Source organism: Pelodiscus sinensis, chromosome 11, assembly GCF_049634645.1.
Source record: "Pelodiscus sinensis isolate JC-2024 chromosome 11, ASM4963464v1, whole genome shotgun sequence".
NCBI lineage: Eukaryota > Metazoa > Chordata > Testudines > Trionychidae > Pelodiscus > Pelodiscus sinensis.
This window is the reverse complement of record NC_134721.1, coordinates 26,567,775-26,591,616: the sequence shown is the minus strand read 5'-3', so window position 1 is coordinate 26,591,616 and position 23,842 is coordinate 26,567,775. Positions and strand designations below refer to the sequence as shown.

Genomic DNA, 23,842 nt, shown 5'->3' with positions numbered 1-23,842 from the left:
CTCCATTTGCACCAGAATGCTGAGCATATCGCAGGAGGGCACTATTGGCACCAACCACTGACTTTATGTATTGAAATTCCTATATCATAGGCTTGATTTTACCAATATTCACTCCGAGTCCAGCGTGCTCAAAACTATGTTGTCACATTGCAAAGTTGGCTTGCAGGGTTTTAAAAACTTCTATACATGTCACCAAATCCTGTATATGTATTAGTGTTGTTTATCCAAACAAACATTTCCATTTCCTTTTAACTTGGTTGATACTTCATTGCATCTTGAATCACACAGTAATTAAATTGTAATTCAACTATAAAAATGGGGAAACTTTAACAGCAGCTTTTAATCAATCAATTGTATTCGTTTGTGACATTGGGTTGGCTGAGACAATCATGCTAAAAATCAAATGGTGGCCTCCAAAGCCTGTTTTTAAGTTCATCACCTGCATGTATATGAAAAGTCTATAAATCAGTGTGTGGAGGAAGCATTAAGAATACATTTTTTTTTTCATTGGAATGGTTTAATTTTTTAAAAATCTAGAAAATATACTGCTGAAAGCAATTTGAGTTGACCAGGAAAATAGATCTAGGTCAAAAAAGACTAACTTAAAAAAAATATTTTTTAGAGTCAAAAATCTGCAATACATTTTGCTGCCATAAACTGGCTATTCACCCATCTTCATGTTTTGTTAGTCTATAAAGTGCTACCAGACCATTTGTTGCTTTTTAAGTTTGCCATTGTGAATGTAGTTGTTTTCATCTATAAATCAGGCAGGTGGATAACTAATGTGGATGTAGGATTCTTATGTCCGGTTCCATTTCCAGGGGTGCAGACAGACTTCTCCAGGCGTAGACAAGTCTTGCTGTGCTAGAATAAACTATGGCTGGTGCATATCTGAAAATCCAGTCTTTTTTCCTCATCCTAGCAGAGTTCTGCAACGATATGGTACAAGGCAAGACAAAGGACACTTCCCTTCTTTGCTCTGCTCTGCTTTTCACCTTCTGCCCTCTCTCAAAAAAAACCAGGAGAGAAGATCTGAAAATATCTTGGGCAGGGGATCCAATGTGGGTCACCTGAAATGCACACACAGGCCACCCACCATGGCTTCATACAACTTCTACAGTCTGAATGACCAATGGGAGAAGAAACCAGTTCTGAATTGGGTGACTATCCTGAGATGCAGCAACTTCTCAAAGCACCTCCACCCTATGAATGCACTCAATAAAGTGGCTCACAATTCCATCCTAATGTGGTCAATAACTACTTGCAGCCTTACTTGAAGACCTGTCTGTTCTAGGGTAGAACTAGAAAACTCCTTCAAACTTTCTCTTTACTCTTCTTTTATGTTCAGAGGGATGTGATATACCTTGACTTTAGCTAAGATTTTGATACGGTCTCTCACTGTATTCTTGCCAGCAAGTAAGGAAGTATGCATTGGATAAATGGACTGTAAGGTAATAGAAAACTGGATAAATTGTCAGGCCCAAAAGATCGTGATCAGCAGCTTGATGTCTGGTTGGCAGTTGGTTTCAAGCGGAGTACCCCAAGGATTCGTTCTAGGGCTGGTTTTGTTCAACATCTTAATTAATGACCTGGATCAGGGGATGGATTGCACCCTCTACAAGTTTGCAGATGACACTAAGCTTGGGGGAGAGGTAGATAAGTTGAAGGGTAGGGATGGGGTCCAGAGTGACCTAGACAAATTGGAGGATTGGGCCAAAAGAAATCTGATGAGGTTCAACAAGGACAAGTGCAGAGTCCTGCACTTGGGACGGAGGAATCCCAAGCACTGATACAGGCTAGGGACAGAGTGGCTAAGCAGCAGTTTGGCAGAAAAGGACGGTGATTACAGTGGATGAGAAGCTAGATATGAGTCAACAGTGTACCCTTGTAGCCAAGAAGGCTAAAGGCATAATAGGGTGCATTAGGAGGAGCATTTCCAGCAGATGTAAAGAAATTATTCCTCTTTATTTGACACTGAGACCATATCTGGAGTATTGCATCCAGTTCTGGGTCCCCTTCCCCCACTATAGAAAGGATGTGGACGCATTGGAGAGGGTCCAGCAGAGGGCAACCAAAATGATTAGGGAGCTGGAGCACATGACTTACAAGGAGAGACTGAGGGATTTGGGCTTATTTAGTCTGCACAAGAGAAGAGCAAGAGGGGATTTGATAGCAGCCTTCAACTTCCTGATGGGAGGTTCCAAAGAGGATGGAGAGAGGCTGTTATCAGTAGTGTTGGATGGCAGAACAAGGAGCAGTGGTCTTAAGATATAGTGAAGGAGGTCTAGGTTGGTATTAGGAAAAACTATTTCACTAGGAGTTGGTGAAGTACTGGAATGGGTTACCTAGGGAGGTAAAGGAATCTCCATCCCTAGAGGTTTTTAAGTCCCGGCTTGGCAAAGCCATCGCTAGGATGATTTAGTTAGGGTTGGTCCTGCTTTGGGCAGAGGGTTGGACTCAATGACTGCCTGAGGTTTCTTTCAGTCGTACGCTTCTGTGATTCTATGATACTGGGGACTTAACCTTGAAAGGAGACCTAGAGAAAAAACTACCTCCCCACTCCAGCTTCATAGAAGAGCCATACACATTTTACTTTATTCCTCATTCATCCTCAACCATTCTTGTCTTTCCTTAATGTGTTCAGCACTAGGAAGAAGCATTTTACTGCTGCCTCATATCTGGAGGACGATTACTTCAGACTCTTCGGTGACCATCTTTTCCGTTTTATTGTACCCAGAACAATCTCTACAACTGTTGTTCCCCCTTTAAAAAAAAAATCTATATCTCCCTGCTCCAAAAAACAGAGCAACACAAAAACACAAGGTGTTCCTGAAATGAGAGAGGGGAAAGGAGCTGATGATTCCATAAAATAGTTAGGGACTTTTGCTTTTAGCACCTCTCGTGTTAATTGTCTTTTATTTATTTTTTTACTGCCCATCACTGTATTAAGACTTCCTTGATTTTTGGGGAAGGTGAGGATAAGGCACTTTCTTATTTATGCCTTTGTTACTCATGGAGGCAAAACCTTACACTAAATGCCAACCACTCAAGCCTATTTGAATACATGCTCATCTTCCTACTCTCTTTTTTGTGTAAAATGGCTTTTTCTCATAGTCATTACCGTGGGCACCTGGCCACAAAACTAGAATGGAGTTCTGGATAGACAATAAATTTAGAAATTCCACTTTAAAAAATCTAGTTTTTCTAAAAAGCTACTAAATGCTAATTGTTGTCAGTTTGATTTTTCAGTTATATGTTGTCCAGTTAATCTAATTTTTTATATAATTAAGCCTTCATTAATTACCTGAAGTATTTAAGAATGTTTATTATTAAATAATAAAAGCAAATATTTAACATAATTTCTGCTGTATTCATTGTCCTTTGTGTTATAGTTAAGTTATAATTAATCACATGATAATCTGCTTCATTTTCCATGTCAGAATCAAATTTTTATTCATGCAGGGGTATGAAGTAATACTGTCCTCTTTAAATTTGGTCATGGAATGTGAACGAGATGTGCACAGGGAAATGCTTGCTGAATTTGGACTTGGATGGTAACATTTATTTTGTTTGGCAGACAAGTTCATAGACGAAGGACATCTAACCAAAGTGGAAGAAACAAAGCTTTTGAGAGGTTAGATTTCTGATTCAAATAACTCTGTTTTGAAGCATGTTTTATGTAGTGGATGTGCTTAATATATGTTTCTTGAATGATGCAGTGCTGCCTATTTTGATTCAAACCAACAATTTAATAATTTCTTTGTTGTATATTGGAAATATAAGGTAATTTTTTAACAAGTCCAGCAAGAAGGTAGATGTATTTAGTGCCCACTGGTACATCACTCTCATAATTATTTTAGGGAAAAAATCATAAAGTAAACTTTTCTTTGAGGGATGGAAGGGTGCGAAGGACTGGTCTTGACTGACTTCTCACCTGTGTATTACTCATCCGGAGGTTTTTAAAAGAGGATTCTTTTGCAAGCTTGTTTAAAATCTGTCACTACTAAATACATTTCATATTTGAGTTTTTTCACTGAGCAGAACCAGAAAATGTTAGTCAGTCTTAGGAGATAAGAGGAAAAAGGTGCGGGGTTTTATAAATCTACGAATAAGTTAGCAGTGTTAAAATGAACCCTTATCTTATAAATCGGCATTTTAAAAAAGATAAAATATCAATGTGTGCATTCTTTTAAAGTTTGTCACTTTTTCTTGGTTCATGATTTTTTAAGGAATACTAATATACAATATTTATTTGTGAGCAGCTTAAGTTCCTTAATAATAACAAGCCTCACATTGTAGACACAAAATCAGGACTGCTACAAATGCTTTTAATTTGAGCACAATATTAACATTTTAATGTTTTGTTTTGTTCAGTGAATGTAATAGTACAGTAAGTTCTGACATTTCATTTTTTTCACCCTTTTCATGAATAGTTTTTAATGTATCAGAATATTGATTTCTTCACATTTTCTGCTCATTTATCTGCGTAGATATTATTACGTTAAATATATTTTGGTTATTCAGTATTCCAATGTTATTTTTAGACTTATCCTTATCATCTAGAATTTTATTTCATCTTCTCAGTGCAATTCCATTTTAGCTTGTTACCGAGCTTGTATAAACTCCAGATAACATGCCATGTTTGGCAAAAGAATGCATACAATAAACATAACTGTAATTTAACACTTGCATGCCAGTATTATCTTGCAAAATAGTGAGCTATATTTAGAATTTATTAATACAGTCCAATATTATAAGTATGGTGTCAACAAATTATTTTAAAATAAAGTTCATTTTATTATCTGATGTATTTAAATAGCTCACTTTTATTACTGAAAGTGTAAAAAGATTGAAATGGAAAGAAGAATGTTAGGAAAAAGCTTTGTTTTACCAAATTGTGTTATGTAGTCCTGTTTTTTCTCATTAAAGGGCAGATATTTAAAACATGAGCTTAGTATTTATGAAAGTAAGGGACTAATAAGTGACTTATACTGAATACTTGTACATTTAGCTACTGGACCAGATTTGGATTGTAGTTACATTGAGGTAAACTGAGTAACTGAGGTCAGAATTGGAATACTGAATGAATTTCCTTCTTTCAGTCTGCCACTGCTCCTCCTGAAAATACCCCTATTATTTTTAATGTATGTTTTAGACTTCTCCGTCAAGGACAACTATAAAACTACTGAATGTTGTTGCATTAGACTGAAGCAAACTTTTATAAGAAAGTAGAATGAGACCACCAAAGTTCTTTGTACTTGTTGAATCATGGTTTCTAGAATTGAAATTGGTTCCTTAATGTACCAAACTGCTTAGGGCTTGCCACACATTTACTGACCATGTAGCTGAGCAAGAAGATGACTCTATTGTAATTTGCTGTGTGGACACTGTGACAGTGTCATGGAAGTCCTGGAGCCTTTAGAATTTAATGTTTTCAAGCAGCTATATGCTAATCCACCAAACACCAGGACTTTGTTTCAGTTACTAAGCAGCAAGCTAGTATGTGGTAGATTAGCATCCTGCCTTGTTGCACAATAATTCACCATCTAGGTAAGTCCTTAGTCACTTGGATTTCTGCCATGTCAGATGCTAAATCTGTGCCTGATATCTCGTAAGATCCACTAGTGTCTGACCCTGCTTATGGATCCAGAGCATTTGTGTGTTTTATGTGATGGAATCCATGGTCTAGAACTTGTACCTTTCTTCCTAATTTACATAGAGCACGGTTTCCCAAATGGGGGGGGGGAAGGCAGGGCAGGGCATGAGGCGACCCAGTGCCCCCCATCAATCTCCTCCTCCCCCCAGTTTTGCTGCTGTTTTTGTTTCTCATCCCCAGTAAGTCCCCCCCCCCCACGTCAACAAGTTTTGCTGCTATTTTGGGGAGGGGAGGAGGCGTGAAGGTTTCTCAAAAATCAAAAAGGGGGCGTGATTCTGAAAAGTTTGGGAACCACTGTCATAGAGCAAATACTCATACTTCCTTATATGCATATACAGGCAGTCCCCGGGTTACGTACAAGATAGGGACTGTAGGTTTGTTCTTAAGTTGAATTTGTATGTAAGTCGGAACTGGTGTCCAGATTCAGCCGCTGTTGAAACTGATCAGCGGCTGACTACGGGAAGCCCGAGGCAGAGCTGCTCTGCCCCAGGCTTCCTGGAAGCAGCTGCTGATCAGTTTCAACAGCGGCTGAATCTGGACGCCTGGGACAGAGCAGCTGGGGCGCTGCCGGGTAGGTCCCCGCAGTGCCGCACCTCTGCCCTACTGGACCAACCCGGCAGCACCCCAGCTGCTCTACTCCAGGCGTTCCCAAGTCAGCAGACCAGGGAGACGCGGAGCAAAGCCGCGGAGGACACGGGCGGCGGGACCACGGTGTGTCTCGGCGGTCCCGCCGCCTGCGTCCTCTGCGGCGAGAAAAGCCTGGTCTGCTGGGGGGAGCGGGGGTGCGCACTAGCTGCGCGCCCCCCCCCCCCCCAGAAGACCAGGGAGACACAGGCGGCGGGACCGCCGAGATGCGCCGCGGTCCCGCCGCCCGCGTCCTCCGCGGCTTTGCTCTGCGTCTCCCTGGTCTGCTGCCCCCCTCCCCCCCCCCCCCAGCAGACTAGGGAGACGCGGAGCAGCTTTTCTCTCTGCGGAGGACGCGGGCGAGGGGACCACGGTGCGTCTGGGCAGTCCCGTCGCCCGGGTCCTCCTCGGCAAGAAATGCCCCGTTCGTATGTAGGGATCCGACATAAGTCAGATGCACGTAACTCGGGGGCTGCCTGTATATGGAAATGTCTTGGAGTTAATGCCTGACACAGTTCCAAAGGCAATTTTTATAGACTGGATTATAATTATATGGTACTTTATGATTCTTAAATAGAAGGCACATAAGTGATTTAAAAACATTGCTGAATTAAACCTTTTGCCCCTGTAAGATAGGGAAGTATTATTCTTTTATTTTACATAAAGGAAAAGTTAAATGCTGAGGTTAAGCAGTTTGTCCATGGTAAAATATGAAGTGTGAAACAGAGCAAGGAAATAGCTGCCAGAGCTTATGAACCACTTGTCTTAGGGAAAGGCATATGTTGATGACTACCACCTTCTTTATTAACGTCTATCTATTAACATCTATAGCCTCATATTTGCTATTTACGTTCTGTTATGTCCCACACAACACAATATTATTCCTCTCATGTAATGATGTGGTACAAACTTGCTTACTTTGCCCAGTATGAAAGAGAAAAGTATATTCTGTTAAACTCTGTGTCTTTCCCTTTAGTCACTTGTCTGTTTTCCAGATGAAGTGCTTCAGTTTCTGTTGAATTTGTTTTTTTTCTTTTCAGTTCCATAGAGTCATTGTGTGACGAGATATAGCAAGCTTACGGTGTCTGATAAATTTTTTTTTACATAATTTGATATGCCAGTATTCATAGTTTCTTATTAGGGATGTGAATGGGTAACCAGGCGATGTTCACTGGTTAATGGTTAATCAGTGGCCAAGAGCAGGCCTCTGCCCTAGGCTTTTCACAGGTGGAGAGCTGCCCCAGTACTGGAGCTAGGAACTGGTGGCAGCCCTGGGGCTGGGGTCGGGAGCTGGTGGCAGCTCAGTGGTCTGGGGGCTGCTCCAGCTGGTCTGGAACAGTCTCCTGCTTGGGTTCTTCCTTAGTCGGTTAACCGATTAAAAGGTTTGGTTAACCTACTGTTTAACCGGTTGACTGATGAATAAAGATTTTACATCCCTATTTCCCATGTAGTTATTTGTCTCTAACTGCATGTCTTTTCTTCTCTCTTCTGCCAGATGTTTTTTTTTGGGGGGGAGGGGGGAGGTTGTATATTAAATAGCAGATGGAGAGGATTTGTGGTGACACTGCTTCATGTTGATATGGTAGGAAAGATTGTATACTAGGAGCATTGTAATAACTATCTATCTAAATCCCTCATTACCTGGCACTTGTGCCCAAAGAGAAGGGTCCACCAATTTGGGGGTAGACAACAGTGCTGTCCAAACAAGTCAGAGTGCAATGGCTGAATAATAATTTATTATATGTGTCCTCAAGTGCATGACTCATAACTCCTCTTTTTGTCTACAGTCTTTTTCTGTGTGCATCCGTCTAAGCTAAATTGTAGTTCAGAAATAAAATTAAGCTATTATAGGCACATAAAATAAACCTGGCCTTGTTGAGTGAAGCAGACTGTTGCATGGGAAAAGGCTGAATTATATAATGAAGTACACTTCCCGTTTTCCCTCTATATGAGGCCCCTAGATCTAGCCAAAAAACTGCTTCAATGGCTGCACTAAACTTCATGTAACTATCTCCTAGACAGAATATAAAAGGCTAATCTGTAAGCCTTTTAGAGGTGCTTTTGTGCAAGTATGTAGACCATTTCCTATTAACATAACCTATATTTAAAGCTTCTTTTAGAAAAACTGGTTAAAATACTGATGATTCATGTTAAGAATAATTTTGATTCATAGTTCAATTCAAATTTATATTACAATACAGTGAACTTAGGCATCTGTTACTGTTATTTTACTTACGCAAAACACTTCAAAATCAAATTTTGTTCTCGGCAGCATATTCTTTCCATCATGATACAATATCTGTACTGTTCTGGAAACATTGCTGCTGTTTTTTCTGATTTGTTCCCGGAAAGACTGAACAAAGCAACCAGCTTTTACACTGGGTTCCAACTGGCAAAAGTACAGCATTAAACAAAAGACCAGGCTATCTAGGAGGCAGTTACCATCTCATATTAGACTGTAACATTAGATATATGATCCTACGGATGTTAAATGAATTTTGGAGTGGGATTAGACACAAGGTAAACACTGGCTTTTATTAAAGCACGAGTGTTTTCTATGGCTTTTCCTTCTCGCTTAGTATAAATTCTAGATCTACTACAAGATGCTGCTTTTAGTGCACAACTGAAGAAAAATGTTACACTCACCCATTTGAATTCAAATTCTCCTTCTCTCTTACAGAAAACCAAGCAAGAGCAAAAGAATCTGATTTGTCAGATACTCTTAGTCCAAGCAAGGAGAAAAGCAGTGACGACACTACAGGTAAATTTGGGTGTAAATTTCTGCAAAATAGCTTTGGTGTTAAGTATATATAATACTATTAAAATCTAGAACACAAGCTATATTTCATATTTAGCTCAGCTGAATAAAATGTGTTTGAAAAACAGCAAAATACTATATCCAATATCTTATTACCAGTTTAGGGGGAAGAGAGGACAGTAGAGGTTTCTCTTATCTGTTTGTTGACTCTTGTCTACCCGCAATTTAACCTTCTTGTTTCAGATGCCCAAATGGATGAACAAGATCTAAATGAACCTATTGCTAAAGTATCTCTTTTGAAAGGTAAACACATTTACTTATTTTTTAACTTCAAGATGTGGTATGATAGATTTATGTTCTGAATAATACTTGCATATTTTCTTCTAGGACTCTTTTTTTTTTTTTCCTGTCAGATGAATATTTGTAATTGTGAGAAGTGCTCAGGTTAAAACAGCTTAATTTACGATATCAAGGAAGTATAATTGAAAAGAAATTGTAATTCATTCATCTGAAATAAAATAATATAACAAAGTGTTAGTATAGAGATAACTGACATTTTAAATTAGAGTACTCTTTTTTTCCAATTCACACCAGTGCTGCAAAAAAAATCTTCATGTGCAACTTAAAGCACGAGTCAAGAAAATAATAGGTTCTCTTTGTTCTCAGTTTCAAGGTTAATAATTAGTGTCTCTCTTCTGGTCATTTTTACCCATTTTAATGATTGCTGTGTATCATCTGTGTAATTCGTTTCCCCCAGTGATGAAAAAACTCATTAGTTTACAATTTTGTGTTTTTTATATTTAAAGAACTGTTAAATCTTCAATTATGAATATGTTAATGGTTTATCATAGATGTCATATCAGATTTTCAGGTTTTGCTGAACAAAACAGCTTATGTTGGGTACATTAACTTTGACCATTGAAATTAGAAAATCAGATTGCTCTGCAGGAGACCTTCATATTGCAGTCATACCTAAAAAGTGTATCTAACTGCAAACTTGCCATGTTCAGCAAATTAATGTTTTAAAAAATAGCTCAAGTACAAGGGATGAAATATGATTAATATGCCATTATATTTAACATGTTGAAAAGGTAATCTTTTGCTTCATTTCTGTAATTGTAGACTTTTTTCTTATCATTAGCAATGAAATGATTCTTTAGTTGGGTTACAAATGAAACACTACTGACTTTTTGTTTGCTCACAAACTTGGAAATCATAGAGCAGGGCTACTCAACACGCAGCCCACGGCCCATTTATTTGTGGCCTACGGTGTGGTTTGGGTTTACGTGGGGCTCAACACACAGCCTGCAGGTGGGATCCTTTGAACACAGCCTCCACTGGGAACACGCTTCAGAATAGCAAGGTGTCTCCCAGGTGGGGTGAGCATTGAAAGACGCAAGCAGATAGGTACAGGGTGTCTGCATTTCTAGCCCCCAGGGCGGAGATGTCGGGAGCACTGAGGCATTGTGGCAAGTGCTGGCTGTTTAGCCTTGTAGGCAGATCCTGAAAGGTGCTGACTGGTTCATACTGGCCATGTTTGGGTCCAGAGCTGTGGCTTAAGGTTTAATCTTTGTATTCATGCCCATCAGTGTGAAAGAAGCTACTTGCATATATTTGCATTTGTATTTGTATGTACATGCAACTACACTTAAGTTGTAGCCCTCGGCATGTGCTGAGAGTATCATTGTGGCCCCTGGGACTTCCAAAATTCAGTAGCCCTGCCATAGAGAATCAGAAAGGCTAATATACAATCTCTTCGTTAGTTGTATGTATTTTCCCAACTTTTTGCTGGAAAAGATGAGATTTTTTTTTGTAATTGAAGTACTTCAGAGCAATTACAAAATGTTCAGTAAAATAGTTAACAAAAATGTAATAAGAAAAGAGCTTATTTTGCCAGATTAGTGTCTGGTGAAACAATTTAAGAATTCAGGCATTTGGACACTTGAATATGTGACATACCAGTATGTTTGGTAAATTTAATTAATGTTGCTAATGGGAATGTAGATATATGCACTGACTTAATCTGCCAATAGATAAAATTGTTAGAGTAAGACTCAGTTGGCTAAGCTACACTTTAGTAGAGCCATGGGAAGACAAAAGCGCTTGTGACCTAGAACCTGCACATAGGGCTTCTAGGGACATGGAGAAGTGTCAGATGGAAAACTAGTGTTCTGGAAGTTACTGAAATTCATGGAATAAGAGGTTGGTGGGATATTTAATTCTGCTTTTATTATTTGCATATGTGTTTTCTGTCATTAAACTTCAAATTTATTAACACTCATTCTACATTATACAAGCCAAAGTGTGTGTTGGCGGGGCGGATTTGTAATATTTTTGAGCGTTTGCCAGACTGTGTTTTGTTGATGAGGTAATGTATTTGTCAACCACTAAGAGAGTTATTGAAAAAAACCTTTTAAAGACAGGTTAAGTCTGTCAGTGGCTGATATTTACAAAGAAAAGTTGCAGAATTAAAAATAGGTATCCAGGTCTGACGCACGCACCACCAGGAAGCGATCAAGACAGTCAGCACTGATAGTTCTTATCAACTTCCTATTGTTTCTTTACATTGAAAATGATGCGTTCATTTGTTACTTAAATAGTGTTTGCATACTCAATTTTTCAGGGATTTGACAAAAACTTGTGTTTTTAATCTAATTTATTTGATTTCAGTTGAACAATGTTTTTCCCCCAAAGGGAGGCTTGCTGTTGGATAAGGGTCCTTCAAGAACCCAGGAAGTGAGCTGGATGTCTCAAACATGAGAGCTGTGCGACTGTCTTACTACTTGTAATTTGCTTTCATAGAGTCTAGCTTTTATAGGAACATGTGGATACGGGACAACTAAAAGGCAGAGCCTAACCAGAGTTTTGTGCATAGCTAAGTATACCAAGATCACTTCTGTAAATACAGACCTTTAGATGAAGTTCTCTTGGTGCCTTTTTCCGTCAGATTTGGAAATGTTTGTTGGATCCAGATTTTATTTTTCCTGTAAAGACTTTATAGGGCCTTAAAACTTATTTGATAGCAGATTTTGACATTAGACAGGTAATTTCAATTTTGTGGAAAATGTTTCCAAGTTGTGTATGTCAGACCATCATATGATATGCCTCACATGTTTGTGGGGTGGATGTTCTTCCTAGGTTTGTGAGCCATATTCAGACTTCTGTCCTTGAACTTGTTTGGAGGGAGAACAAAGGTTCCATGCTTGGCACAAATTGTACTAACTTTACACAGTGATTCTAATACTATCTGTGGAGACAAAATAGAAGAAATCCTTGATATTTAACTTATTCTTTCAGTGCACTGATACATTAATATGGAGCACATGTTTTAAGGTTGGTGCCAACACTGGTGCCTTCTGTGCTCTAGAGTTCTGATTGTCTTAGAGGCACAACATAATCCTGAGAACTTGTCCTGAAGCTATTTTGAATGTTGCCCATTGCATCTTTTTCTGTTTTCATATATAGCAGTGGTCACCAACCAGTAGATTGAGATCCACTGGTAGATCTTGGAGCCTCTGACAAGTGATCCTGACTGGTTTGGCGAGGAAGCTTATCAAGCACTAGCACTTTCAGTTGCCCCTGTACCCACTGTCATGCTGCTTGTGTCCTCTGCCTTGGAACTGCCCCCTGGGAGCATCCTGCTTGCTCTGCAGGGTCTGAGAGGGAGAAAGGCAGGGTAGGGGGTCTCCACATGTTGACTTTGCCTACAGACACCACTCCTGCAGCTCCCATTGATCAATAAAAGAGAACGGTAGTCGGTAGAAGATGTGGTTTCAGTGCCTGTAGATGAGGGGCTGCACATGGCACACTTGTATATATGTTTCTCTTTTCTGCTATTTGAGTATGCAATAAAATTTAAGTTGAAAAACTTTGTATTTTATTTTGAACAAATATGAATATTTCTAATCCCTAACGTCTTTTATTCGTGCTCTTTTATAAATAATTAAAAAACTTTGAGCTGGGGAAAAACAGATTTGAAAAGTTGTCCTGTAATGCATATATTATACTTACCATTATTTAAGCTAAAAATATATCTTTAGACATGATCTCAGATAAAAGTAACCTTTAATATTTTCACAGTGAAGCTAGGGGTTTTTTAAAGACTAAACTTGGGTTGATTTTCAGTTGGGTCTAACATTTGATTTTCTTGTTGACTTCAAATGGCTTGCTAAGCGCTTATGTAAAATCAGGGTTCTTTCATATAGGTGCCTAGGTTTATACACTCAAGTTGAAAAATATTAGCTCACGTACCGTATGGCATGATAAATCATGTGTTTTACATAGTATTATCATTGCTGAAATGACATACAGGCAGTCCCCGGGTTACGTACAAGATAGGGACTGTAGGTTTGTTCTTAAGTTGAATCTGTATGTAAGTCGGAACTGGCGTCAGCCGCTGCTGAAACTGATCAGTTTCAACCGCGGCTGAATCTGGACACCAGTTCTGACTTACATACAGATTCAACTTAAGAAACCCAGGCGTCCCCAAGTCAGCTGCTGCTGAAACTGATCAGCGGCTGATTCCAGGAAGCCTGGGGCAGAGCAACTCTGCCTCGGGCTTCCTGTAGTCAGCCGCTGGTCAGTTTCAGCAGCGGCTGACTTGGGGACGCCTGGGGCAGAGCAGCTGGGGTGCTGCTGGGTTGCTCCAGTAGCGCAGCTCCTCGGCGCTACTGGAGCAACCCGGCAGCCCCCAGCTGCTCTACCCCAGGGATAGGCAAGAAAAGCCTGGTCTGCTGGGGGGGGGGGGGCACTAGCTGCACCCCCTGCCCCCAGCAGACCAGGGAGACGGGGGTGGTGGGACCGCCCAAGTCCTCCACGGCTTTGCTCCATCTCCCTGGACTGCTGACCTGGGAGACGCGGAGTAAAGCTGCAGAGTATGTGGGCAGCGGGACAGTCCAGGCGCGCCGTGGCTGTCCCGCTGCTGGCATGCTCCGAGGCTTTGCTCCCCGTCTTCCTGCAGACCAGGGAGACGGGGAGCAAAGCCTTTGAGCATGCCCGCAGGGGGACAGCCCAGGTGCGCCGTGGCTGTCCCACTGCGGGCGTGCTCCGAGGCTTTGCTCCCCGTCTTCCTGCAGACCAGGGAGACGGGGAGCAAAGCCTTGGAGCATGCCTGCAGCGGTCCGCCGCCCCCGTCCTCCGGGATGAGAAAAGCTGCTCCCCGTCTCCCTGGTCTGTTGTTCGGGAGATGGGGAGCAAAACCTTGGAGCACGCCCGCAGCGGGACAGCCTGGGCGCGCTTGAGTTGTCCCAGGCTGTCCTGCTGCGGGCGTGCTCCAAGGTTTTGCTCCCCGTCTCCCTGCAGACCAGGGAGACGGGGAGCAGCTTTTCTCATCCCGGAGGACGGGGGCGGCGGACCGCGGCGCATCTGGGCGTCCCGCCGCTCCCGTCCTCCGGGGCGAGAAAAGCCCCGTTCGTAACTGCGGATCCGACATAAGTCGGATCCACGTAACTCAGGGACTGCCTGTACTGTATCCTTTGTGCTAGCAACATGTAAAGTTGACTTTTACAGAAACAGTGTCCGTTCTTTATACTCTATAAATTATTTTACATGCACAAAAAGAATATTAATAATGAAATTTAAGCAGTATTAAGGCTTCTTGAATATAATCTTGAAATATGCTAACTCTATACAATTTTTAAAAAAATAACATTTCATAAAGTGTTATGTAAACTGGGATTCCTTGTATATGTTGCAGGGTTTGGGGATTTTTGTTTGTTAGTTTTGTTTTTTGCATTTAACTATGTTTTTTTTAACTTTCATTTCCTCAAGATTAAATCAAACTGCTAAATAAATTAATCTTTTTTGCTAACTTCTACCTAACCCCATGATAACTATCATGGCTAATGTTGCATGATTAAAGCCAAAAACATTGCCTGTCTTCATATGGAAGTATGAATAAAGTTCTTATGCAAACTTATGCTTTAAAATAAAAATGTTCTTTTATCAGATGACTTGCAGGGTGCACAATCAGAAACAGAGCCTAAACAAGAAATTCAGCAGCTGCATAAGGAATTGATTGAAGCCCAAGAGCTAGCTAGAACAAGTAAACAAAAATGCTTTGAACTTCAAGGTGAGATAGAGATGAATAAAATTTGAATGACTGTCCTGCAGAATCAAATTTAAGTACAAATCTGAGTAATTGTCAATAAGTAAATATATCAGTTAATCCTAAAAGGTGGTGCTGCTTAAACCAATTTTATCTATTACAGTAAATAATTGTTTGCAGAATATGCAGTTTTACTGCCCATATGTAGAAAAATGGTATCTTTAACCTGCCGGTGTCCCTAGCTTATAAGTAATCTTTTATACAAAACCTAAATTTGGGGCATAAATTGACCTGATTGTCTTTTTCACACTATCACACCTCAAGTTAGCTAATGAAATGCAAAATAAATACACATTTATATATGTGTATTCTTAGATTCATCTATTTAAATGGGATGATAAAGGAAGTTAAATGAGTTCAGCAGTAGCTAGATCATTTTTTAGAGTTGCCATTGATATACCCTGTTATAATCGTATCAGTGTACACAGCGTAAGTGTTGGTTCACTTCTGCGGAAATAAGCTCAAACATATTGTAATCAATTTTGTTTGGGGAAATCTCTACTAATTTCTTTTATATATGCTTCCCCCTCGTACACAGTACCGTTGCATTTCTAAGACAAAATGACTGGCAATATTAATTATTCACAACTTAGAATTAATTCTACTACTACCAAAATCATTTTAAAGTATTAATTTGTATTAATCTACTTATATTTGTATTATTAACTTGGATGCATTGTTGAGATCTGGTTATTTTAATCTTCAAACTAAATTTTTGGGGAAATAATCTGACTTTGAGATTAATTTTGAAATTATTAAGCTATACAGCTGAATGTTTTATTCATTTTTAACTAATTGCAACTTTGGCACATTTCCACTTTCATTTATAGCACTATTGGAAGAAGAGAGAAAAGCATACCGGCTGCAGGTTGAGGAGTCCACCAAGCAAATACAGTTTCTGCAAGGTGTGAAAATTATTTTTTCTTTTTTCCTTTTGTTTTTTTATCTTGGGTACAAAAGAAAATACTTCACTCACATTACGTACCGTTGGATAACATTTGTAAGAGGAAATAAAAATTTATAAGTAAATCTTAGTCTAACTTCTCTTGAGTGCAGCTGAGAATTGAACGGTGTAAATGTATGCTTCTCAATGATTCATACATTTCTGGTTCATGGTACTTTCTAGGTTTTAGCAGGAGATAATCATCCTCACCTGTCCCCTTCCCTTTCTCTCTCCCTCACCTTTGGATTCTCTAAAAAGGTCTGCTGTGCTATTTTATGTTGTCTTTTGACAGGCAATCTGAATTTGACAGAGATGCTGAATTCTTACAGTGATTTAGGTTTTATGCCTTGGTTAGCTTCTTCCCCATACTAGTAAAATTTCCCTTTAAATGTACTTGTGTCCATTCCAAAGCAATTTTCAGTATCAGAATCTGAAATAAAAAAAATGTAGTGGAACCACTGCCAATACTTTTGTGAAAGAATGGCATTGCTAGCTGTTTCCGCCTTAGGTAAATAAGCGAACCATAAAGTTTCCCAGCCCAAAACAGAAAAAGAAAAAAAGAATCCAATGCTTACATGACTTTAACATTCACATTTGTAGGTCTGGAAGTGACTATCACCAAGATAAGGAAGAAAAACTTCTCTAACTTCTCTTGTTGCCTTGTACATTAAGGCTGTGTCTACACTGGCATGAATTTCCGGAAATGCTTAAAACGGAATACTATTCCATTTTCAGTTTTTCCAGAAAAGGAGCGTCTACATTGGCAGGCACTTTTCCGGAAAAGACTACTGGGCTGTCTACACTGACCCTTTTCCAGAACAGTGTTCTGGAATAAGGACTTATGCCCGAGCGGGAGCAGAATAGTTTTTCCAGAATAGCGGCTGATTTTGTACAGTAGAGCATCGTTGCTTTTCCGGAAATTCAAGGGCCAGTGTAGACAGCTCGCAGCTTATTGCGGAAAAGCGGCTGATTTTCCGGAATAAGTGGCCCAGTGTAGACACAGCCTAAAAGTGTATACACTTGGACTGTGGTTGAGATGGATATAGGAGACAGACTTCTTGAGAGTCTCTGGATTAGGTTAAAAGGGGTTTAAAAAAAAGTGTGATGTCATGCTAGGGGTCTACTACAGACCACTGCTCAGGCAGAAGAGGTGGATGAGGCTTTTTAAAAACAACTAACAAAATAATCCAAAGCACAGGATTTGTGGTGATGGGGGACTTCAGCTATCCAGACATATTTTGGGAAACTAACACAGCACAGCGCAGATTGTCCAACAAGTTCTTTGACTGTTTTGGAGACAGTTTTTTATTTCAGAAGTTTGAGAAAGCTTCTGAGGGAAAGCTGTTTTAAATAAGATTTTAACAAATAGAGGAACTGCTTAAAAATTTGAAAGTAGAAAGCAGCTTGGATGAAAGTGATCATGAAATCATAGAGTTCATTCTTCTAAGGCATAGGAGAAAATAGATGGGAAAACAGCAAAATAAAGGTGATGGATTTCAGGAAAGCAGACTTCAGTAAATTCAGAAATCAAGTCGGTAAGGTCCCATGGAAAGCAAGACTGAGGAAAATCAACTGAAGAGAGTTGGCAGTCTTTCAAAGGGGCATTATTAAGGGCCCAAAACCAAACTATTCCACTGCATAGGAAAGATGGAAAGTATGGCAGGAGACCACCTTGGCCTAACCAGGAGCTCTTACATGATCTAAACATAAAAAATGAGTTGTATAAAAAGTGGAAACTAGGTTGATATGGTTAAACAATTAATATGAGCAAATAACACACACATTTGGGGCAAGATTAGAAAGGCAAAGGTACAAAACTAGCCCAGTCTTCCTAGAAACATAAAGGGTAACAAGAAAACTTTCTACAGATATATCAGAAGCAAGAGGAAGACCAAGAGCAGGGTAGGCCCATTACTCAGTGAAGAGGGAAAAACAATAACAGGAAACTTGGAAATGGCAGAAGTGCTTAACGATGACTTTGTTTCAGTTTTCACCAAGAAAATTGATAGTGACTGGATGCCTAACATTGTGAATGCTTGTGGAAATGGGGTACATTTAGAAGTTAAAATAAAAAAAAAACTTAGAAAAGTGAGATGTCTTTAAGTCAGCAGGACCTGATGAAATGCATGCTAGAATACTCAAGGAGCTGATAGAGCAGGTATCTGAACCATTATATTTCAAAAGTCATGGAAGTTGGGAGAGATTCCAGAAGACTGGAAAAGGGCAAATATAGTGCTCGTCTATAAAAAGGGAAATAAGAAAAACCCAGGCAACTACAAACCAATCAGCTTAACTTCTGTGTCATGAAAGATAATAGAGCAAATAATTAAGGAATTTATCTGCAAAAATCTGGAAAATAATAAGGTGATAGGTAACAGCCAGCATGGAGTTGTAAAGAACAAATCATGTTGAACCAATCTAATAGCTTTCTTTGACAGGCTAACAAGTCTGGTGGATAAGGGAGAAGCGGTGGATGTGGTATACCTAGACTTTAGCAAGGCATTTGATATGGTCTCGCATGATCTTATAAATAAACTAGGCAAATACAACTTAGACGGGGCCACTATAAGGTGGGTGCATAACTGGCTGAATAACTGTTCTCAGAGAGTAGTTATTAACCATTCATAATCCTACTAAAGGGCATAACAAGTGGGGTTCTGCAGGGTCTGTTTTGGGACTGGTTCTGTTCAACATTTTCATCAACAATTTAGATATTGGCATAGAGAGTGCGCTTATTAAGTTTGCAGATGATACCAAGCTGGGAGAGGTTGTAAGTGCTTTGGAGGATAGGGTCATAATTCAAAATGATCTGGACAAACTAGAGAAATGTTCTAAGGTAAATAGGATGAAGTTTAATAAGGACAAATGCAAAGTACTCCACTTAGGAAGGAATAATCAGTTTCATGCAAACAGAATGGGAAGCAACTGTCTAGGAAGGAGTACTGCTGAAAGGCATCTAGGCATCATAGTGGACCACAAGCTAAGAAAGAAAGAAAGGCATTCATGGAGGTTAGGTCCATCAATGGCTATTTGCCAGGATGGGTAGAAATGGTGTCCCTAGCTTCTGTTTGTCTGTCATCTGTTTCCAGGAAAGGCATCATGTGAGGCTTACCTGTTGTGTTCCCTACCTCTGAGGCATCTGGTATGGGCCCCTGTCAGCGGACAGGATACTGGGCTAGATGGACCTTTGGTCTGACGCAGTATGGCCTTTCTTATGTTCTTATGTATTTGACTCCAGCCTAAAGGATTTTGGGGCACTTGTTTTTTTTAATAACCGAGAATGCACTAAAAGTTTTATTTTTATTTATATATATATATATATATATGTGTGTGTGTGTGTGTGTGTGTGTGTGTGTGTGTGTGTGTGTGTGTGTGTGTGTGTGTGTGTGTGTGTGTGTGTGTGTGTGTGTGTGTGAGAGAGAGACCTTACTGAAGGAATATTTATTGGTCTTCAGCCATGTTTGATGGGGAATAAAAAAGTTTTACTAAATTTATCAAAATTTTGATGAAAGCTCCTAGACTAGCAAATAGCCTGGTGGTCAGGACATTGATGGGAGATGTGGAAGACCCAGATTTGAGTCTCTACTCCACTAAATGTTTTTTTAGAGTGGAACAGATCTAACAGGAGAGTTTGGGAGAGATGCACTCCAGAATAACAGCCTGATAGAGATGTAGACAGTGGGTAAACAGGGAGTTGAACTGGTCTCTCAGGGTATGTCTAGACTACAGGGTTTTGTCGACAAAACTTAAACCTGCGTCCACACGACCACTGAGTTCTGTCGACATAACGTTGACAGAACTCAGCAGTTTTGTAGACGCTGGTAAACTTCATTTTACGAGGAATAACGCCTTTTGTTGGCAGAGTTCATCGACAGAAGGCATTATTGCATCTAAACTGTCCTTTGCGTCTACACTGCCATGTTGACAAAGCAGCTTGCCTTCACTCATTTTTATTTTGACAGGAATAGTTTCTATGGTCCAGGATGGGTTTTCCAATCCAAGTTTAATCCCAAACACAAAATTAAATCTGGAACTAAATGGCTAGCAGTACCATTATTACTTAGAATATAGTGCTAACAAAGATACATCACCACTTGTACTTTTAAGAGTAGAATATTTACAAATATAACTATTTGAATTGTTGGGGGGCGGAGCGGCTAATTCCATTGAGTTTCATTTAGTTAAGGGAAGAGCTTTTTCCTTATAGATTTCTTCAAATGTAACAAATATTGCTTAGAAAAATTTATACTCTGTATAAATTTCTTTCCAGCCCAGCTGCATAGGTTGCAGGAAGATATTGAGAATCTTCGTGAGGAGAAGGAGAATGAAATTTCAAGCACTAGAGATGAATTGCTTAGTGCTCAGCGTGAGATTCTGCGGCTTCAGCAAGGGGCAGAAAAGGCTGCATCAGAACGAGACACTGATATTGCTGCTTTACAAGGAGAGCTGAAAATGGTGCGGGCTGAACTTGAACGTTGGCGGAAAGAAGCCTCAGAATATGAAAAAGAAATTGTCAGTCTTCAAGCCAGTTTCCAGCTGCGATGTCAACAGTGTGAGGATCAGCAGAAAGAGGAAGCTGCTCGTTTGAAAGGTAAGAAGGTCGTAGCTCATTCTGATGGGAACGGTTGCAGTCACATTGAGATGCCATTTCAGCTGCCAGTTCAGGGAATTGGTTCTTTCAGTGCAGTCTATCAGTGTAGCACTCATATTTGGTAATATAGACCTCAAACCATGATCATTTGAGAGCAGGTGATGAGATGTTTTTCAGATGAGGGAATCCAGCGAGGGAACAAATTCACAGAAGAGATAAAACTAAGCAGGAATCGGGCACATTTAGGGCGCTCTTCAAGGTTTCACAAAAGCTTTTCATAGAATCATAGAACTGGAAGAGACCTCAGAAGGTCTTCAAGTCCAGCCCCTTGCTCTAGGCAGGACCAATTCCAAATAAATCAACCTGGCCAGGGCTTTGTCAAGCCGAGACTTAAACACCTCTAGGGATGGAGACTCCACTACTTCCCTAGGTAACCCATTCCAGTGCTTCACCACCCTCCTAGTGAAATAGTTTTTCCTAATATCCAACCTGGACCACTCCCACCACAACTTGAGACCATTGCTCCTTGTTCTGCCATCAGTCACTACTGAGAACAGCTTCTCTCCATCCTCTTTGGAACCACCCTTCAGGAAGTTGAAGGCTGCTAGCAAATCCCCCCTCACTCTTCGCTTCTGCGGACTAAACAGACCCAAGTCCCTCAGCCTCTCCTCATAAGTCATATGCTCCAGCCCCCTAATCATTTTGGTTGCCCTCCGCTGGACCCTCTCCAATGCGTCCACATCCTTTTTGTAGTGGGGGGCCCAGAGCTGGACACAATACTCCAGATGTGGCCTCACCAAAGCTGAATAAAGGGGAATAATGACATCTCTGGATCTGCTGGCAGTGCTCCTCTTAATGCAACCTAATATGCCATTAGCCTTCTTGGCTACAAGGGCACACTGTTGACTCAGGTCCCTTTCTGCAGAACTACTACTTAACTGGTTGGTCCCTAGCTTGTAACTATGCTTGGGATTCTTCCGTTCCAAGTGCAGGACTCTGCACTTGACCTTGTTGAACCTCGTCAGATTTCTTGTGGCCCAATCCTCCAATTTGTCTAAGTCATTCTGAACCCTATCTCTGCCCTTAAGCGTATCTACCTCTCCCCCCAGCTTAGTGTCAACCGCAAACTTGCTGAGGGTGCAATCCATCCCTTCCTCCAGGTCATTAATAAAGATATTGAACAAAACCGGTCCTAGAACTGAATCTTGGGGCACTCTGCTAGAAACCGACCGCCATCCTGACATCGAGCTGTTGATCACTACCCGCTGGGCCCGGCCTTCTAGCCATCTTTCTATCCATCTTACCGTCCATTTATCCAATCCACATTCCCTTAACTTGCTGGCAAGAATATTGTGGGAGACTTATCAAAAGCCTTGCTAAAGTCAAAGTATATCACATCCACTGACTTTCCCATGTCCACCGAGCCAGTTACCTCATCATAGAAGCTAATCAGATTGATCAGGCACGACTTGCCCTTTGTGAATCCGTGCTGATTTTTCCTAATCACTTTCCTCTCATCCAAGTGCCTCAAAATGGATTCCTTAAGGATCCCTTCCATTATTTTTCCAGGAACCGAGGTAAGACTGACCGGCCTATAGTTCCCTGGATCGTCCTTCTTCCCGTTTTTGAAGATGGGCACTACATTTGCCTTTTTCCAATCATCCGGAATTTCTCCCGATCTCCACGACTTTTCAAAGATAATAGCCAAAGGCTCCTCAATGACATTTGCCAACTCCCTCAGTACCCTCAGATGCACTAAGTCTGGACCCATGGATTTATGTACGTTTAGCTTTTCTACATAGTTCCTAACCTGTTCTTTACCCACCACGGGCTGTCCATCTTCATCCCATCTTGTCACTTAGCTCAGAAGTCCAGGAGCTGACCTTGTCCGTGAATACAGAGGCAAAGAAAGCATTGAGTACTTCAGCTTTCCCCACATCATCTGTCACTAGGTTACCTCCTTCATCCATTAGGGGCCGCACACCCTCTCTGATCACCTTCTTCTTGTTAACATGCCTGTAGAAACCTTTCTTGTTATCCTTCACATCCTTAGCCAGTCGCAATTCCATTTGCGCTTTCGCCTTCCTGATAACCCCCCGGCATTCTCGAGCTATACCTATAAACTCCTCCCTGGTCATTTATCCAAGTTTCCACTTTTTGTAAGCTTCCTTTTTGTGCTTAAGTTCACCAAGGATTTCTCCTGTAAGCCAATCTGGTCTCCTACCATGTTTGCCTCTCTTGCTACACGTCAGGATGGTTTCTTTCTGTGCCTTCAATAAGGCTTCTTTACAATACTGCCAGCTGTCCTGGACTCCTTTCTCCTTCATGTTAGCATCCCAGGGGATTCTGCCCATCAGATCTCTGAGGGAGTCAAAATCTGCTTTTTTGAAGTCCAAGGTGTGTATTTTACTATTCTCTTTTCTTCCTTTGGTCAGGATCCTGAAATCTACCATCTCATGATCACTGCTTCCCAGGTTGTCACCCACCTCTACTTCCCTTATTAGTTCCTCCCTGTTTGTGAGCAGAAGGTCAAGCTGCACACGGCCCCTGGTCAGATCCTTCAGCACTTGTGTCAAGAAGTTATCCCCAACGTTCTCCAAAAACTTCCTGGATTGCCTGTGTACTGCCGTATTGGTTTCCCAACAGATGTCAGGGTGATTTTCCATAATAATGACACAACTACTTCTCCCAAACCATCTCTCACTACAAGGGGGATCTTCCTTTAATCAAGGAAAAAAATAAGAGAGCCAGAGATTCCAGAAGTCCAATAGGCATCTTCTTGTACCAATCAGCTAACCTGGGAGGTGCTCAGATACTAGAACAATGGGCAGCAGTACAAAAACTATATAGATAGATGATGAATGCATACTCTTACAGTGCTGCACTCCAGTAGCATTTTTCAGTGTCAACTACAGTTCTGGTGTTTATCTTGAACTTATGTTAGCAGAAAGATGATACAAATTTCCCATACTGACCCCTTATATGAAGAATTTCCAGGACCTCAGAATACAAGTTATAATTACGATGGGTTGGATAACAGAGATCCCTTGAGACCTGTCATCTTATATGCTGATAATATCATTGAGCAAACCTACCTGCCATTTGAAGTGCTCCACCACCCTGTCCCCACTGAGCCAGAAGTTCTGGTTTCCCCTAGCAAACGC

At 40.6% G+C, this 23,842-nt stretch overlaps 1 protein-coding gene across 19 annotated transcripts in view; it reads left to right on the top strand.

Moving 5' to 3' along the window:
* The window catches only part of SLMAP (sarcolemma associated protein), a 203,684-nt gene that overhangs the window by 153,954 nt on the left and 25,888 nt on the right, over nucleotides 1-23,842 (top strand). For 12 of the 19 annotated variants that reach the window (XM_014577409.3, XM_075938860.1, XM_075938861.1 and 9 more), the window contains 6 exons: nucleotides 3,578-3,634; nucleotides 8,961-9,041; nucleotides 9,282-9,341; nucleotides 14,986-15,108; nucleotides 15,975-16,049; nucleotides 20,358-20,678. In XM_014577409.3, the coding sequence (XP_014432895.1) occupies nucleotides 3,578-3,634; nucleotides 8,961-9,041; nucleotides 9,282-9,341; nucleotides 14,986-15,108; nucleotides 15,975-16,049; nucleotides 20,358-20,678 (717 nt within the window). Of the gene's footprint in view, nucleotides 1-3,577; nucleotides 3,635-8,506; nucleotides 8,801-8,960; nucleotides 9,042-9,281; nucleotides 9,342-14,985; nucleotides 15,109-15,974; nucleotides 16,050-20,357; nucleotides 20,679-23,842 lie in introns of those variants that run through there. The other 7 variants (XM_075938864.1, XM_075938865.1, XM_014577418.3 and 4 more) reach the window with 2 other exon arrangements.